Below are 19994 nucleotides of genomic sequence, written 5' to 3' on the forward strand. Positions count from 1 at the left end.
GTTTGAATCTTACGACATCACCTTCTTCCAGGATTGGCATGATCCTTGGCATGCTGGTTGTAGATCTGACTGTTTTCCTTGCAAATCCTTAATCTTTTCCCTCTTCTGTTAGTATCTCCGCACCGCGTGGTTCGAGGAGGTTTGATGTGGTCGGAAGTGTCGTTCTTGTTCTCCTTCCATTTAGTCTTTGGGCTGGACTACTGTTCACTCCTTGCGGTGGGGTGTTGCGCAGTTCCAGTATCGCCAAGTAGACATCTGTCTTGGAGTGAATGGTTTTCATCAGTACTCGCTTAGCTGCCTTGACTGCCAATTCGTCCTTTCCATTAGCTTGGCTATGTCTTGGAGAAATTGTGTAGTGGTCAAATTCCCATTTCCTGGCAAATTTGGCGAACTCCTTGGATGAGAACTGTTCCCGTTGTTGCTTACCACAGCGCTGGGAATTCCCTATCTTGCGAAGTGGTTCTTGAGTTCGACAATGACTGTCCTGCTGGTCAAGTCAAATAGTCTATTTCCCAGACAACTGTGATTAAGTAGTTCTTTCCCTCAAGTTCAAACATATCGGTTCCCACTTTCTCCCATGGTCGATCTGGGAGGTCATGTGGCATCAGTTTCTTTCTGATTCTGTTGTTCGTATGCCCTGCAAGCTTCACAGGTTGAAATGAACTGTTTCACATCGGAGTTCATTCTGGGCCAGAAAATGCACACTCTAGCTAGTCTGAGGGTTCCTTCCACTCCTAGGTGAGAGGTGTGGAGTGTCTCCTTCATCTCTTTGCGTAGAGTGATAGGGATTACAACTCTCCTCTGAAGACTAAGTCATCTTGCAAACTCAACTCGTCTCTGACGTTGAAGTACGGTTGTGCTGCCTCTGGGGTTTCTGATTTGTGATCTGGCCGTCCATTTTGGATTACTGTCTTTAACGGTCTGTAGTGTTTCGTCTTGCCTGGTATGGCCTTGGATGCGTTTGACCTTGTCCTCTCCCATGCTCAAGGACTCAACTATGTTGACATCAGTGAATCTGGTCGATCCTGTGGTGTCCGGGATGTATGGTCAGGAGAGCATGTCTGCTAAATGCATATCTTTTCCCTTTATCCATTTTATCTCGATGTCATAGTGTAGCATCCTCATCATCATGCCCTGAAGACGTCTTGGTGCTCTATGCAGAGGCTTTTTGACGATGGCCTCCAATGGTTTGTGGTCACTCTCCACGATTACTCTGTCCGTTGGTGTACTGATTAAAGCGCTCGAGGGCAAACACTATTGCTAGTGCCTCCTTCGCAATCTAAGCATATCTCTGCTCGGTTGGCGTCGATGCACGGCTCACATAGGACAGCGGTTGTCCTTTCTACATGAATGTTGCACCTAGACCCGTCTTGCTTGCATCCCATTTTATGGTCAGCTGTTCATCTGGTGTGTAGTACGCCAGGATAGGTGCTGCTGTCAACAGCTCCTTGATTTTTGACATTGCCGTGTCATGTTCTGCTGACCATTTCCATTCTGCATCCTTGCGGGTCAATCTTCTCAAAGTCTCGAATGTGTCCGACAACATTGGCAGGAATCTTGCCAAGTAGTTTAATCTTTGGATCTCTGTTGGATTTGTTGGGTTGGGCATCTTTAGGAGAGCTTGGATCTTCTTCGTGTCCGGTTTCAGGCCACAATCTGTCACTACGTCCTAGAAATGTGATACAAGTAGTCTTCACTACCTACTTCTTCCGGTTCAGTTTGATGCCTTTGTCTCTGCTGAAGAAGATTTTCCAGTCTTGCATCGGGATTTCTTTCTGCATCTTCTCTGATGTCTCCTACTCCGAATAGGATGATGTCGTCAGCAACACATTCCACTCCCTCTAATCCTTCTAGGGCTTGTTGCAGCTTCTTCTGGAAGATTTCTGCACTCGCCTTCAGTCCGAATGGCAATCTCTTCCAGCGATATCTCCCAAAGGGGATGTTCATGGTTGTTAGGAAACTGGTCTCCTCCTCTAGTTCACAGTGGAGGTATCCTGACTTCTGATCGAATTTGGAGAAAACCTTCGCCTTGGACAGCTTAGGGAGTGTGGATCTCCCTTTTCAGGACTTTGAGGGGTCTAGGATCTATGCAGAACCTCAATTCTGTGATGTCCTTTTTCTCTAACGACCAGCCTGCTACACCACTCAGTTGGTTCTTCGACTTGAGTCAAGATGTCCTGCTCGACCAACTTCATGAGACCATTTTTGACTTCTCTTTCATGGCTACAGGTACCGGCTTTGCAGAACACTGATGATGTCACATCCTCTGCGTTACCAATTTGACCTTGCCTGGCATCTCCCAGGTCTTTCGTCGTCAAAGACATCTTTGTAGCTCTTGACTAATGAGTCGGCCTCGCTAATAGCATTCATGCTCTTGAAGTTCTCGGTGTGTCTTTGTGCAGCTTTGCCAATCAGGAGTGGTGTAAGCCAGCCTTCCTCTACCACTATGAAGTGAACACAGTACTTTTTGTTGTTCATCTTGCTCCGGAGTATGACTTTCGTCCTACCTTCCGCCAGCAGATTGGATCCGTTGTACATCTTTAAGACGATTTTTGCTCGTCTAATGTCCTCTTTGTTGGGGACAAGATCTTTGGGAATCACATTAACACTGGCACCAGAGTCAATCTGAAACTTGATGGCTTCTGTGCCGACCTGCATCTCAGCGAATAGGCCTGAGGAGGAATTGGTTCCGGTTGCATTGACCTCAATGCAACTCAGACGCTGCATTGGAAATGGACGGTGTCAGGTGTCTACGACCTAGTGCAGATCCCGTTTCTGCGTGCTCTCCTTCCTCAGCTTGCAGCAGCAGGCGAAGTGGTTTTGTCATCTGCATCTCTTGCAGTCCTTCCCATACACGGGACATTCCTCCTTCCTGCGCTTATGCGTCCTCGCACAGAACTTGCACTTGACTGGATCCGTCAACCCTCTTTTCCTTTGGTTTATATCGTCCCATCCTGTGTATTGTCGGTTCTTCTTCGATGATCTGCATTCTTGTCGCTGTTACCTCCGAGGATCTGCATATGTCCATAGTATCCTGCAGTTTCTGATTCCTCTTCTGCAAGAGTGTCTTCCTAGTTTACTGGTCTGCAATATCAAGGATGATGCAATCCCGAATGAAGCTGTCTTTCAGGCAATTGCAGAATTTTCATGTCTTAGCAAGCTCCTTCAGCTCTGCAATGTACAATTCAATGCTTTCACCTGGTTTCTAGTCTCTTTTATTGAAAATGAATCTTTCATACATCTTGTCGATGATGACTTTCACATCCCTCCCATCTGCTACCATTTTGAACGTCAGGGTATTGAAGATTTGCAGTCCTTCCGGCGGTCCAACAGTATGCAGGAATACTGCTTTTTGATACCCTGTCTCCTTCTTATCTAGTTCTGTTATCATTGCATCGTTTTCATACATTTGTTTAAACATTCTCCACTCTTCTACCCTGTTCTCTCTGAACTTTAGGTTGGGTGGTGGAACCACGTCTGCGCCATTTTGAGATATCAGCGTATCCCGTCGCTCTCAATAGCTTTTGTAATGTTCAGCTATACGCCTGACGACTGCGCCATGTTCGTTAATATCTTCTATTAGTGTAATATACACTAATATCTTATTACTCAAATTATAAAACTAGAACACTTATTTTTTCTGTTCCACACACAGCTTGCGCGATCTTAGGGGTCTCCTTCAAGTTTCTATGGTAAACAATCGTACTTCAGTATATTTTATCAAGTTAGAATTCAAATAATTAAATTTGAGATTTCCAAGGTCCCTTGTTTGTCTTCCTTGGTCGTTTTCAGTACAGCTTATCTCGAACAGCCTTCTCAAGACCGTTTTCCATACACAGCTCTTTCAACACTGCTTCTGCAGCTTTTGCTGTATTCAACACTGCTTCTGCAGCTTTTAAAGAAAACACAGCCTTCGGTTGTTCCAAATACGACAAAATAGCTGTCTCTCAAAAACATGAGAGATGTGTTTTCTCTCATCTGTCCCTGGATCCACACAGCACTGATTTACACACTGTCTTAGCCTTGTGTGCACTCTGTCCTGCATACCTGCATGCAGCTAGTCCAGTCGTTTAGCGTTGAAACACTAATTCCTGAAACCATTTTTGCTAATCATTTTGTTTCACAACTTTTCAATCCCTTTTCTGACACCATATTTTGTTTTGTGCCCTCTTACGATAAAGGTAAACTCAGCACATATTAGTCGGAGAAGTAAGGATCGAGTACACTCGTGTTGGGAACAAAACCAGTGCCATCTTTATTTTTCAAGTCCCAGGACACTGCCTGATTTACATAATTATATGCACGAGTCTGAACGTGTGAGAATTAGTGCAACTCAAGTGCATAAATCACATGGATATTGTGTAAGTGGGTAGTAGGAGTATCAGGATGGAGTTGACAGGGATGTGTAAGAGAATAAGGAGGGGGGAAGGGAGAAAGGAAGGGAATGGATTCGGTCTCAGAGTTGGCATATCGCACAAATTTAATCAGTCAAAGGTCCTCTGCAGTCATGAAGATCTGAAAAAAAGTACAACTCCAGTTCCCATTTGTAGAAGTCAAAAAGGAATCACTTGTCTCTTTCATACAAAAATGTCAACCCCACTATACTCCATTATATTTTCCAGCTGCAGCTCTAAAAATCAGCATTAAATCAAACAGCAAATTATTTTATTTTCTTTATCACCTTTCGGCCATTTTTCCCCCCCGATTTGGTGGATGTAGATAGCCAGCATTTCTTGCCCTTTTCCACCACAGCCTTAACAAAATAAAACTAGCTAAGAAACTGCTACCTTGAACCAGTGCAGTCTCTCTGATGACAATAAAAAGTTCCAGCATTTTGATCCTGAACATTAATTGGAATGTTGCAAGACTTGGAGGGAGGGAGCTTGCAGGTGGTCACACTTCTGTAATCCTGCTGTTTTTAAATCACTAATTAGTAGAGGTTATACAGCTAAGTACTGTTGAAGTCTTGGAACGTTGCTGTATTGATAATTGCAGATAATGTACATTGGGCAAAGTGCACTGGTTCAGGGTGTAAGTGTTAAGCTCAAATTTAAGTTTTCCATGATTCCTAATTACAAAGAATGAGGGGAAAACAAATTTCCATATATTCTGAGGAAATTAGGCAAAAGATAAAAACAGGTAACTACTGGAAATACTCAGATCAGTAGCATCTCTGGAGAAAATCTGTTAATGTCACAAGTGTAGAACATTTGTTTAAAACACCTGGAAGTGATCAAGCCCCCCCCTGGCACAGGAAGTTATCGCTTTTGTAAGCAGCAATGTTTGCTTGTCAGAAAAAAGGTTCACATTTTGCTTGAAAAATTTCAGCAAATGTGGATTCACTGCAGATAACAGCCTATTCCAGGTCCATAGCTCCCTAGGTAAGTCACTACTTCTCAACCTCTAAAAGGCAGTCGAAGCCACAACTGATCTCTGACATGCCCTATTTAATTACATTGGCCACATCACTAATGGCTCTACCAGCACTACAGCCTCGCAGCTCCAGAGATCTGGATTCAATTCCAACCCTGGGTACTGTCTGTGTGGAGTTTGCACTCTCCCTGGTTCCTCCCGCATGTCAAAGCCATGTGCATTTGTAGGTTAATTCACTTCTATATTTAAAAAATTGCCACTAATGCGCAAGAAATGGGTGAGAGTGTGAGATAACAGAACTAGTGTGGCCGGGTGATCTATAGCCTGCCTTGGCCAAGATCACCCATCATCCTCAGATCTCTGTCATCCATAAATTTTCTACCAATACCCTAGAATAAGAGCAAGTCTTCACAGCAACCCCCGCAGTACAAAATTGGTGACCTCTCATCTGTAACTATTTCTCCAATATCTCCCCCAGCCCACTTGTCAATATACCTCAATGTTTCCACTCAGAGTTGCGTTTTGTGGAAGAATCTTGTGCAGCACCATTTTGCAATTCAATGATAATGTTGATACGAGTCCCCGATTCAACCAACTTAAAAATCCAATTAGATATTATCTCTTTGGGTGTCATGCAGTGCATTCCTAATGATTTCTCACCTTTCCTATTTGCAATGCTAAACTAATGTGTTTTTTTGTTTCCTGGTTGTCATTAAAAGTTAGGAACTACAATTTGGTGACAGGTGACAGGGACCATTCATGGATATAGTAGGCTTCGACACACAGGGGATTTACCTTATTTCTGAAACTGCCAAGCTATTAATTCTGATTCCACAAATCCACCTTATCTATCCCATTCAATTCCTATCTTTCCGACCGACCCAACTACTTACTGAATCGAGAGATTGGCCTGACATCAAACCCATTGTTCTGCGCTTAATTCTGCCTTGCAGCATATTTTTCAGTTTAGCCACTGATTAACTCCAGTAAAAAAGTTCTGATCAATGAAGAAAACCATGCTCATTAGCTTCAGCTAAGATTACCAGACTGTAGGAAATAGAATCTGTCAATTTTAATACGTGGATATCAAATCAAGAGCTTAAGCCATCTGTAAATCTGCAACATTGGTTTATTTTCCTTGGGGTGCAGCCTGAGGAAAATATCATTAAAAACATTAATTTTGGATAAACCAATCCTGTAACAAATCGGTTATAACCTCCACATCAAAACCAAATAACAAAGATCAGTTAGAGAGAAAACATGGCATCAATGCAAATTATAGCAGTGTGTTAACTATGTCCTTTGCTAATTCATAATTAAGTTGCTGTTTTGGTTTTAAAATGTGTACAAAGCAGAAAACCACGTGAAGACAAGTTTAAAGAAACCCTTGAGCTTTATTTGACTGTTACTGTCGTCAGAATAATGTAAATTTGAACTCAACTATTTCTACGTGTCTAACACTTCACCGAATGTCAACATGTACATAGTGTTACTTGTACAGCTATTACCAGCCTCAACTACAATAATATTGAAAGGGAATTGCAGTAATGCACTAATAAATTAAGCAAACAAAACAAAAATGAAAATTCATGGTTGGCTACATGGGAGAAAACCCCAAATTCCTTTGTCCGATAAAACCAGTGGACTCTTACAGGAAAATGACTTTTATTCACAAGAGGCATTTTACATTTTAAAAAGGAGAATGAAAGGCCTCCAGCACAACTGGTGTTTGCAATGAACTCAGATGTCACATTTAACACACCACATGCAAATGGAGCGAGTCATTTTGAAATTCAACACAATATTAAAGCACAAAGTAAAATTAATGTTACCACAATAACGTGCAATTTTGACATTAAAGAAACCTATGAATTGCAAAAGAAAAATGGCAGTCATGCCAAAATTATGTAAATGAAATTTTAGTTCTGGTTTAAATTTAAATCTGAGTGCAATTCCGGTCGAGAAATTCTACATTCCTCAGTCACCCTTAATCTCTTATGATTTTGTTTTGTTCTTTTTAAGAAATGAAGTCAGCAGGGTCTAGACTTCTGTTACAGTGCACTGTCCATCAGGATGCTGCTCTCTGGCTCTGATACCACCGCTAGATGCTCCTTCTGGAGAAGGCTCGCCTCCTGCTATCTCATCTTCTCGCTCATCGTTTGGAGAAATTAGTATTTGCCCACCGAGGGTGTTGGCTGAAGAATCCTGTAGCGGGCTGGCATTCTCATCCTCCGTGTCAGTGCTAGTGGCAGACTCAGTATTATCATACGACACTCCAACTGCGCTCTGCTCTTCCCCCTCTCCTCTGCGATTCCTTCTCATCCCATGGCTACTGAGCTGCAACTGAGTGAGGGAGTTCACAAGCAACACATTGACATCTGGGGAAGGTGTTAGTGGACTTACTGGCTGATCAGCTAGGGAGGTTGCCTGTCTAACTGGGGGCCTCATCATGGAAACGGAGGACTGTGTTGACGCTGATGCAGATCGACCACCAGCTAGGCTATCAGCTCCATCTGCAGAGTTTTCTCTTTCCGAAGTTAATGAGTTGGAGTCACAGTCTAACCGGAGACCTGCTACTCCCTTCTTGGGAATATCTGATATGTCTCGCTTCATTTTCCTACGGCGGCCGTGCTCATTACGTCTGAACTGAATCATGTTCTCCAAGTCTGCAACGTACAAATATCCAGCTATCAACATTTCAATTGTCTTCTTGCCCTTTATATGAGCATCTTCAAGCTCTGTGCTTGTACGTTCATCGTACTGCCACCAGCCATTCGTGCCTTCGTAATACCAAGCGTATTCCCCATTGCCTCGGCTTGCCGCTTTCAGTTCTTCCGGGGACAACAAAGCTGGCTTGTCCAGGAACTCTTCAGGGATTTCCTGTCGACAAAGAGCACACCGTCTGCTTTGCCAGGATGCTCCTTTTACACACAGGAAACAGAAGATATGTTTGCATGGCAATTTAACAGGATGAACACAAGTCTGAAGGCAGATAGCACATTCTGGTACAGTCAGGGTTGGTGTCGTGCTTGAGCAGGAGTCACTTAACTTCTTTCCGCCTGGAATCATGTTTGATGCATGATCAACATCCCCACAGCTAGCCATCCTAAAAATAAGAACACAGGCTTTGCATCAGTAATGCAACATTGTTAAGAGATAAACAATACAAACAACTTCCTCAATGAAATCGCACAGACCACAAGGGGTTAGAGAAATCTGGTTCTATTTCTTCCAGGAAATAGTGTGATTAGAAAGAGATCAAGGTATCACAAAAGTCTCCCAGTCTGACCTTTCTGTCATGGGCCTTCTCCAGTATCATAGTGAGGCCGACCGGAAATTGGAGGAACAGCACCTCATATTTTGCTTGGGCAGCTTACAGCCCAGGGGTATGAACATTGATTTCTATAACTTTGGATAGTTCCTCTGTCCCTCTCTTCCCCTCCCCCTTCCCAGTTCTCCGTCTTCCTGTCTCCACCTATCTTTCTTTGTCCCGCCCCCCCTGACATCAGTCTGAAGAAGGGTCTCGACCCGAAATGTCACCCAGTCCTTCTCTCCAAGATGCTGCCTGATCTGCTGAGTTAATCCACCATTTTGTGATACTTTTTGAACCAGCATCTGCAGTTATTTTCCTACAGAAAGAAATCAAGGTCATTTCACAATGAACATTTGAAGGTATAAAACAACATTTGGTTCAAGCAACTACCTATGATGAAATCTTCAATGCTATGTGTTAGAAATTAGAAGGGCAGAACTGTAATTAGGCACTTAGATGGATATAATTCTATCAACAAGAGAAATCAGTTTATAGGAGTGCAATAATAATAAAAATCAGGAAATAAATGAATTTTGGAATGGGATTCTGAGGTTATCATGAAAATGCAGTCTGGTGGAAGTCATTTAGAAATAAAAGGAACCTTTTACACATAAGAACCTTTCATAGTTTCTACATTTTTTCTCATATCACAGGAAAACTTAGTTGCGGAAGAGCATTTTGAAATCTACACGGTTTCAAGGGAAGTTAAATTTAATGCCCAAATGCTTCCCATTTGTAACTTATGGCAATGTAGATACAAAAATGCTAAATTTTTAATATTCTATATTTTTCCAATCAGTTATACAAGTATACTTTTCAAGAAAGGATCGAGAGAGAAAACAGGAAATTACAGACCAGTTAGCCTGACATCAGTGGTGGGGAAGATTCTGGAGTCAGTTATTAAAGAGGTAATAACAGTGCATTTGGATAGCAGTAAAAGGATAAGTCCAAGTCAGCATGGATTTATGAAAGGGAAATAATGCTTGACTAATCTTCTGGAATTTTTTGAGGATGTGACAAGTAAAATGGAAGAAGGGGAGGCAGTGGATGTAGTGTATCTGGGCTTTCAGAAAACCTTTGATAAGGTCCCACACGGGAGATTGTTGAGCAAAGTTAGAGCACATGGTATTGGGGGTAGGGTGTTGACATGGATAGAGAATTGGTTGGCAGACAGGAAGCAAAGAGTAGGAGTAAATGGGTCCTTTTCAGAATGGCAGGCAGTGGCGAGTGGAGTGCCGCAAGGCTCGGTGTTGGGGCCGCAACTATTTACCATATATATTAATGATTTGGATGAAGGAATTAGAAGTAACACTAGCAAGTTTGCAGATGACACAAAGCTGGGTGGGAGTGTGAACTGTGAAGAGAATGTTAGGAGGTTGCCGGTGACCTAGACAGGTTGAGTGAGTGGGCAGATGCAGTATATAATGTAGATAAATGTGAGGTTATCCAGTTTGGCGGCAAAAACAAGGAGGCAGATTATTATCTCAATGGTGTCAGGTTAGGTAAGGGGGAAGTGCAGCGAGACCTGGGTGTCCTTGCACACCAGTCACTGAAAGTTGGCGTGCAGGTACAGCAGGCAGTGAAGAAAGCTAATGGCATGTTAGCCTTCATAACGAGGGGATTTCAGTATAGGAGTAAAGAGGTTCTTCTGCAGTTGTATAGGGCCCTGGTAAGACCACATCTGGAGTATTGTGTACAGCTTTGGTCTCCTAATTTGATGAAGGACATCCTTGTAATTGAGGCAGTGCAGCGTAGGTTCACGAGATTGATCCCCGGGATGGCGGGACTGTGATATGAGGAAAGATTGAAAGGACAAGGCTTGTATTCACTGGAGTTTAGAAGGATGAGAGGGGATCTTATAGAGACATATGAAATTATAAAAGGACTGGACAAGCTAGATGCAGGAAAAATGTTCCCAATGTTGGGTGTCTAGAACCAGGGGCCAGTCTTAGAATAAAGGGGAGGCCATTTAAAACTGAGGTGAGAAGGAACTTTTTCACCCAGAGAGTTGTGAATTTGTGGAATTCTCTGCCACAGAGGGCAGTGGAGGCCAAATTACTGGATGAATTTAAGAGAGAGTTAGATAGTGCTCTGGGGGCTAGTGGAATCAAGGGATATGGGGAGAAGTTAGGCATAGGTTACTGATTGTGAATGATCAGCCATGATCACAATGAATGGCTGTGATGGCTCGAAGGGCCGAATAGCCTCCTCCTGCACCTATTTTCTACGTGTCAATATGGAGCTTCTAGTTTGCCTCAACACTCTCGCGGCATTTATATTTAAAATAAATAGTCTTCTTACATGTAAACAGATGACATTGCTAGAGGTTAAAAAGATACCAAAAGATAACAGTCCTTCCAATGGTTTTGTGCAAGGACTCGAATCTATGATCTTTAATAGTTATTATTTGAAGTCTAGGAAACACACAATTCAGTCCTGTACAAAACTTCACAACTTCTTTTGAGCTTTAGTTGTTATTTTATTTTGGGGGTAGGGTGAAATAATGGCATTATTGGAGACATTCCTTCAGAGTACATTTTAATATCCAACTTTTATCATGGATGGCACGGTGGCGAAGTGGTAGAGCTACTGCCATACAGCGCCAGAGACCCAAGTTCGATCCGGACGATGGGTGCTTGACCTGACCTGCGTGGGTTTTCTCCGAGATCTTCGGTTCCCTCCCACATCCAAAGACTACAGGTTTGTAGGTTAATTGGCGTGGTATAAATGTTCAATTGTCCCTAGTGTGTAGGATAGTGTTAGTGTGCCGGGATCGATGGTCGGTGCAGACTCGGTGGGTCGAAGGGCCCGTTTCAGGGCTGTATCTCTAAACTCAACTAAAATTTAAAACTCTGGAATTTCATGAGGATTCTGTACGGCAAGGTTTTCTTCAGGTGCAAGACAATAATCAAATTCTAAAACAATCAACAGAATTGCTTGAAAACTCCAAGAAATACAATCATAACCTTTTCAAAAAGGGGATTATCTACAATAAACCTTATAAAACCGTGAATTTGCAACCATAGTGGTTGATATCTTGAAATCCCTACCAAAGGGACCTAGTCTAGTTAATCGACATTAGTGTAGAAGGGCAAAATATCAGCATGGGTATGGCCTGCCAAGGATCCCATTTCTGCACTGTAGAAATTTATGACAAATATAAAATGATACATCTGGCAGCATCTTTATGACCTTACAAAAGAAGTCGCAGTGACAAGACTTAAGTTACTAATTGAATGAAGTTCATTCTGACTCTGAATTCTAACTCAAAGTATTATTGAAGCAAACCTATAGTTTGAATTGATCGAAAGATACAGCATGGAAACAGGACTTTGAGAGAAATGACCCACTGAATACAAGGAAGTTAGTACTGTGGCACATGTGGATTTTCCGGTAGTGTTTCTTGAAACATTATGAGGGGGAAAATCCAGACATCTGGTTAAAAACAATTACAGAGGATGGAAAGTAGATTGACAGGGAGAAAACAAAGTTTGGATGTTTGTTGTTCAAAGAAGGAATGCAAGTGAAATGAAAGTGGAGTTGATGCTGCCCGTACTATGTTTAAAAATTAGGGAATCCGGGCGAAACCAATGGGAAAAATCCCCAAATCTGTTGAGGCAGCGAGGGCATTTGGCAACTAGTGAAGAGCATGGAAAAGGACATTATAAAACAACATGCGATGGGAAACTAGGCAGCCATAATTTTCAGCAGATATCATCAACAAGTTGCAATTATAGCATTAACATTGCAAAGCTTTTTACAAAGGCTTAATCTAACAAACTTTGATATAGTACAGTCTCAATAAGCATGGTCAAAGAAATATCGGTTAGTACACTTAAGTTGCAATTGGGACTTGGATGCAAGTTAGGATAAGAGCAGCAAGGATTTTGCAGCACTAAAGTTTAACGGCAGAAAATTAGGTTTTGAAACCAAGGATAAGAGTCTTGTTGGGTAAACCAAGAAGGGGTGGTGTTGTACAATGTTAATGCTGAAAATTATATGATCTCAGAATTTGTGCAGAGAAAATGCCAGCTACTCAGAAAATAAATATAAGTCTGTTAACGGGGAGAAGGCTCAAATTTACTGATATTGATAGTGAATATAACATAATTGAGTTAAGTTTAGTTTATAGTTACGTGTAGCAAGGTACAGTGAAAAGCTTATGTTGCATGCTAACCGGTCAGCGGAAAGACAATACATGATTACAATTGGGCCATCCACATTGTAGATACATGCTAAAGGGAATAACGTGAATAACGTTTAGTGCAAGATAAAGCCAGTACAGTCTGATCAAAGATAGTCCGAAGGTGTCCAATGAGGTATATAGTACTTCAGGAATACTCTCCAGTTGCCGGTGGAGCCCAACTTGGGCTCTCTAGTTGAGAGGAGCCAAGCTTCAAAGAAAACGTTTTACTCATGCAGTACTGTATGCAATTGAAGCCATCTAACAACCCTGATATTGGGAAGAATGGAGGTACAATTAAGACTTTCAAAAGGCACATGGCGGTGGAACGACCCACTTCTGAAAAGTGGTATTTTAGGTTTTGTTGCTAACAACAAGATGGGGCCAAGAAAATATTGGAAACAATGGTGCAGGACAAGTTACTGGTGGCAATTCACCTGCTAAGGAATAAGGAGATATTCAGGAGGGATAGACAGAAAGGAAAAGGAGGTGGGGTAGCGTTGCTGGTTAGAGAGGAGATTAACACAATAGAAAGGAAGGACATTAGCTTGGATGTGGAATCGATATGGGTAGAGCTGCGAAACACTAAGGGGCAGAAAACGCTAGTGGGAGTTGTGTACAGGCCACCTAACAGTAGTAGTAGAGTTGGGGATGGTATCAAACAGGAAATTAGAAATGCGTGCAACAAAGATAAAACAGTTATAATGGGTGACTTCAATCTACATATAGATTGGGTGAATCAAATTGGTAGAGGTGCTGAGGAAGATGATTTCTTGGAATGTATACGGGATAGTTTTCTAAACCAACACGTAGAGGAACCAACGAGAGAGCAGGCTATTCTAGACTGGGTATTGAGTAATGAGGAAGGGTTAGTTAGCAGTCTTGATGTGCGTGGCCCCTTGGGCAAGAGTGACCATAATATGGTTGAGTTCTTCATTAGGATGGAGAGTGACTTAGTTAATTCAGAAACAATGGTTCTGAACTTAAAGAAAGGTAACTTTGAGGGCATGAGGCGTGAATTGGGCAAGATAGACTGGCAATTGATTCTTAAAGGGTTGACGGTGGATATGCAATGGAAGGCATTTAAAGATCGCATGGTGGATGAACTACAACAATTGTTCATCCCAGTTTGGCAAAAGAATAAATCAGGGAAGGTAGTGCATCCGTGGCTAACAAGGGAGATTAGGGATAGTATCAAAACAAAAGATGAAGCGTACAAATTAGCAAGAAAAAGCAGCCTACCAGAGGACTGGGAGAAATTCAGAGTCCAGCAGAGGAGGACAAAGGGCTTAATTAGGAAAAGGAAAATAGATTATGAAAGAAAACTGGCAGGGAACATTAAAACTGACTGCAAAAGCTTTTATAGATATGTGAAGAGAAAAAGATTAGTTAAAACAAATGTAGGTCCCTTGCAGTCAGAAACAGGTGAATTGATCATGGGGAACACGGACATGGCAGACCAATTGAATAACTACTTTGGTTCTGTCTTCACTAAGGAAGACATAAATAATCTGCCGGAAATAGCAGGGGACCGGGGGTCAAATGAGATGGAGGAACTGAGTGAAATCCAGGTTAGTCGGGAAGTGGTGTTAGGTAAATTGAATGGATTAAAGGCCGATAAATCCCCAGGGCCAGATAGACTGCATCCCAGAGTGCTTAAGGAGGTAGCCCCAGAAATAGTGGATGCATTAGTGATAATTTTTCAAAACTCTTTAGATTCTGGAGTAGTTCCTGAGGATTGGAGGGTAGCTAATGTAACCCCACTTTTCAAAAAGGGAGGGAGAGAAAACGGGGAATTACAGACCAGTTAGTCTAACATCGGTAGTGGGGAAAATGCTAGATTCAGTTATTAAGGATGGGATAGCAGCACATTTGGAAAGTGGTGAAATCATTGGACAAAGTCAGCATGGATTTATGAAAGGTAAATCATGTCTAACGAATCTTATAGAATTTTTCGAGGATGTAACTAGTAGAGTGGATAAGGGAGAACCAGTGGATGTGTTATATCTGGACTTCCAGAAGGCTTTCGACAAGGTCCCACATAAGAGATTAGTATGCAAACTTAAAGCACACGGTACAGTGGGTTCAGTATTGATGTGGATAGAGAACTGGCTGGCAGACAGGAAGCAAAGAGTAGGAATAAACGGGTCCTTTTCAGAATGGCAGGCAGTGACTAGTGGGGTACCGCAAGGCTCAGTGCTGGGACCCCAGCTATTTACAATATATATTAATGATTTGGACGAGGAAATTGAATGCAACATCTCCAAGTTTGCGGATGACACGAAGCTGGGGGGCAGTGTTAGCTGTGAGGAGGATGCTGCAACGTGACTTGGATAGGTTAGGTGAGTGGGCAAATGCGTGGCAGATGCAGTATAATGTGGATAAATGTGAGGTTATCCACTTTGGTGGCAACAGGAAAGCAGACTATTATCTGAATGGTGGCCGATTAGGAGAAGGGGAGATTCAGCGAGACCTGGGTGCCGTGGTGCACCAGTCATTGAAAGTAGGCATGCAGGTGCAGCAGGCAGTGATGAAAGCGAATGGTATGTTGGCATTCATAGCGAGAGGATTTTAGTATAGGAGCAGGGAGGTTCTGCTGCAGTTGTACAGGGCATTGGTGAGACCACACCTGGAGTATTGCGTACAGTTTTGGTCTCCTAATCTGAGGAAAGACATTCTTGCCATAGAGGGAGGTACAGAGAAGGTTCACCAGATTGATTCCTGGGATGACAGGACTTTCATATGAAGAAAGATTGGATAGATTCGGCTTGTATTCGCTGGAATTTAGAAGATTGAGGGGGGATCTTATAGAAACTTACAAAATTCTTAAGGGGTTGGACAGACTAGATGCAGGAAGATTGTTCCCGATGTTGGGGAAGTCCAGAACAAGGGGTCACAGTTTAAGGATAAGGGGGAAGTCTTTTAGGACCGAGATGAGAACAGTTTTTTTCACACAGAGAGTGGTGAATCTGTGGAATTCTCTGCCACAGAAGGTAGTTGAGGCCAGTTCATTGGCTATATTTAAGAGGGAGTTAGATGTGGCCCTTGTGGCTAAAGGGATCAGGGGGTATGGAGAGAAGGCAGGTACGGGATACTGAGTTGGATGATCAGCCATGATCATATTGAATGGCGGTGCAGGCTCGAAGGGCCGAATGGCCTACTCCTGCACCTATTTTCTATGTTTCTATGTTTCTATGAGAGTGAACGCCAATTTACAAAAATGACAGTTTACATAAATGGGTGCATGTCGACAATTAAGAGCAAGATCAATTGAGACAAAAGTTGAAGCGATGAGAATATTTGAATGAAAATAGGGTAAGACGCTTCTGTGTGTGGTGACTACTTTAACGATTAACACGTCACAATTCCAAGGTGCCTGGACCACCATGTTTAATTTAAATAAAGGCGATTCAAATTTGGAAGGAAAAATCAATGAAACAGCTTCCTTCCCCCTCCACTCAAATGTATTCACAATTAAACTTGACATCATGCATGTTTCTTCTACTGTAAAAGCAATAAATATGTCTCTTCAGAAGGACAAGCTACAATTAAACTGAACAAAAATGAGCAAACCAAAGCAGAGCTACAAAATCAGTAAATTACGTAAGGGTTTTGCCTCAGCCGTGCTACACAAAGAACTGAAACATATACTAACAACTTTTTATTAATCTTGATAATGTCCTGTGATTCGAAAATACTATTGTTTGTTAAAAATGTTATGAAATTGAAAGATCCATGTTGTTTATATACATTTAGAAACATATTTTGTGTTAATAACTTAAACAAAATTCAAGCCATGGTCCAAGAAATTCTACTCTTTGAGACCAGCAAGTAAGGCACATTCAATAACAAATTACTTTGAAAAAGCCTTTTAACTAAAGTAAAGCTTCCCTCGCAAATCAAACTCCAATAAATATACATTTGCAACCAATCACAATTGTTTAAAAATTACAAACTTGTCTTCTGGCCTGATATTCTGACCAATGTGAATCTGAAAACACCTGTATGAAATGATTTTTTTTGGCCCTCGCTTGGGATTTCTGACTTTATCTGGGTCTCTTTCGCATTTTCCAGAGTAAAGGTCTCATGGCCAAATGTGTAATTGCTTCTGCAGCAACAAGTGCATAAATTACAGCACAAGGCAACATGGCTTCACTACTCGTTCCCCACATTTCAAATGAGGTGCGGTGAAAAGGAACAGGTTACTGCAAATTAATAATCCTTGATTCAATTTGGGGAAAATAGGGCAGCCTTCAAAAAAGTTATAACAGGCATTCAAAAGATCAACAGAGCAAAGGAGGAAGGCCTCTGATCAAAATCTTATAGTAGGGCTCTTCAAACGTTCATTTGGGGTGGGGGAATGACGAAATAGATGTAAAACATTGATACAATTAAGACTTTCAAAGGACATTTGCATAGATATAGATAAGAAAGGTTTAGAAGGATATATATGGGCCAAATTCATATAAAATGTATGAGACCGGAATGGCAAGAGCGCCGGCATGGATAAATGGGGCCAAAGGGTCTATTTCCATACTGCATAGATCTCAAAACTCTTAAGTTCTAAACACTTATGTGAACACCAAAAGACCTGATACCTTACATTGTTTCCATGCTGGTGAGCCTCCCTGATCTCCAATTCCCTACTCACCAGACCCAAATAAACTTCAGTCCAGAAGTTCAACGGCATTAGCAGCATCTTTGGATCACTGTGGTAGTGTAGGCAATGCAAAGGGAGTCGAAGACTGGTAGGGGGAAGAAAAGATGGGGCGAGGAAAGGACAGAATGCAAAATGGGTGGTTTGCTACTTAAAGTGCATATACGGAAAAACCTATGCCTCGAAATTTGAATTGTAAAGTTTCTTTACTGGGATTGATAAGAACAGGTGGAAATAGGGCTGGATTAAGGTTTAAATATCAGAACCTTCAGCCATATTTAACTCAAATGGGCATACAAAAGCAATCAAGTAACTGGTCATCCTCTGATTTTGGTCAAATCTTTTAAAAAATCTATTTTCAATTAATAATTTCCTAATACCTATCCAAATACTAGATTTCTATTTTTGTTATTTTAAATGACAGAAAGCAAGCAAGATCTCAACACTCACAAATCTTTTTTCCAAAACCTCTTCCATGACAAATCTTTTAACAGCAACTGTGAATACTTTCAAGTCCAAAGTGAAGAGCTACAGATTGAGTGCGAGCAAGAGGCTGATGGTGCATTAGAGATGCAGAGACAGATGTCCAGGTTCTAGATTCACTAAATCTCATGCTCTAGCACCCAAAAATTAATGGGCAAAGAGCTGAGAGATTTAAGTAAGGATTTTGTGGTCTCTTGAAAAATCCATAAATGAAGGAGAACGTCTAAACATTTTTCCCTCTCGCCAACGCCCCGAAAACAATGGCTAAATAAACCAACCTGAAAAGTACGAGAACAGATAGAAACAGAAAGTGCTGGAAACACTCAGCAGACCAGGCAGCATCTGTGGAGAAACAAACAAGAGTATTGTTTCAGGAGCAGGGAAAATTTTGAAATGTAAGAAATTTGCTTAAGTTCAGAGGCAGTTAAAGGAGGGAGCTTAGATGCAACTTGGAGGATGTAAAGCACAAGAGTTTAATAACAAAAAGGTGAGCGGACAAAGAATGGTAATGTAAAAAAAACAGGTACACTGCAAATGTTTTATCTGCAAAGGCTGTTTATGTGGTGGCAAATGCTGCATTTCTTATGTATGGATAAGAATGGGAGGGAGTTGACTGAGGTAAATTAGAGGGTCATGGACAGAACAGCTTCATTTGATTGTTCGAATGGACAGGGGAAATGTGTTGATGGAACCATTATACTGAATGACAAAGCGGCAGATAATCTTTCATCAAATGGGTAACACCGGTGATTTGGATGTAACCCAATTTTTTTGGGGGGGATAAAAATTCAAAACTGAAGTACCGCTATGAACAGGCATACTGTTAACCATGTTGAGGAAAATATACTGTTAACCATGTTGAGAACATACTGTTAACCATGTTGAGGAAAAATAAAAAGATCTGAACCACTTGGTAGGAAGTTGATATCGCCAAAACAGATGTAGCTGTGACTCTGTATTAAAACAACAACATCTCTACAGAATTGCAGAATGGAGGACGGGTAACCGAGGCAACTGTGGGCGCTGGGGAACTTTTAATTGACAACTAATGCTCGAAAATGAACTATAAGAACATCGTAACAGAACACTGGCAGTACTTCAACTGAGGGCCACGGCCAATAGGTTTTTACGAAGCCGGGTAACGTGCTCGGTTCCTTTTGGTCGAAGATTGGCCAAGAGAATGGTTCCTACATACGAATCGGCCAGACCTACTAGGGCGATGTGAACATCAGAGGCTGACACTAAAGTATTGGATAGGGAAAGGCTTCCGACCAATCGAGAAGGGAGAGGGGGAGGAGGGGGGAGAGGGAGAGGGGGGGAGAGAGAGAGGATGGGGATGGTGATGGTGGAGGGCAGCCTCCAATGTTGCTGACTCTGTCCGTCGCTCGGATACAAGGGGTTTGGAGCTGAGCTCCAGACCGCGCTCGACAGGAACTCTCGGCCGGAGCCAACACGTTCGAATGGAACGCAGTGGCCCCGGGACTCGCTGCGCGGCGACAATGGGCGCCGGGAGGGGTCTTTATGAACTCACAATGGGGAGGGTGCGCGGCCCGATGTCACAGGGTTCGTTACTCACCCAGAGCGCGCGGCCTCGCACGTCCGCCCGCCGCCGCCGAGCAACACCACACCGCTCATCCCCCCTCTCCCTCTCCCCCTCCTCCTCGCCGGACCAACTCCGCCGCGCACTTTGCAGCGCTGTCGCGATTTCCGCACGTCAGCTCCGCAGGGCGGGCGTGTGAGGCCGCGATGGCGATGACGCCAACGCGTCTGAGGGAGGGAGGGAGGACGTGCCCCCCTTGGTGCTGCATTTCGCAGCGGTGCCTGGTCTCAGGGGCAGTCGTGCACCGTCGGCGTGAACGAGTGGCTGCGTTGCTTTCGGAGAACAAAAGAGGCGGAGTCGTGCCCCAGCAGCCTATTATTTTGTTTTTTCACCAGCTTGCAGCTTTCCTTTAAATCAATCATCCGCCTACAAACGAGCGGCAGAC

The 19994-nt window shown here is 42.6% G+C and overlaps 1 protein-coding gene across 1 annotated transcript; it reads right to left on the reverse strand.

Moving 5' to 3' along the window:
- Positions 1-6484: 6484 nt before the first annotated feature.
- On the reverse strand, positions 6485-19668 carry rnf146 (ring finger protein 146). Its single transcript, XM_078400166.1, has 3 exons — positions 19586-19668; positions 18288-18351; positions 6485-8479 (listed from the first exon to the last, which is right to left on the reverse strand). The coding sequence occupies exon 3, from the start codon at positions 8476-8478 to the stop codon at positions 7414-7416; it is 1065 nt and encodes a 354-aa protein (XP_078256292.1). The 5' UTR covers position 8479; positions 18288-18351; positions 19586-19668; the 3' UTR covers positions 6485-7413.
- Positions 19669-19994: the final 326 nt, after the last annotated feature.

Source organism: Rhinoraja longicauda, chromosome 5 (assembly GCF_053455715.1).
Source record: "Rhinoraja longicauda isolate Sanriku21f chromosome 5, sRhiLon1.1, whole genome shotgun sequence".
NCBI classification, from domain to species: domain Eukaryota; kingdom Metazoa; phylum Chordata; class Chondrichthyes; order Rajiformes; family Arhynchobatidae; genus Rhinoraja; species Rhinoraja longicauda.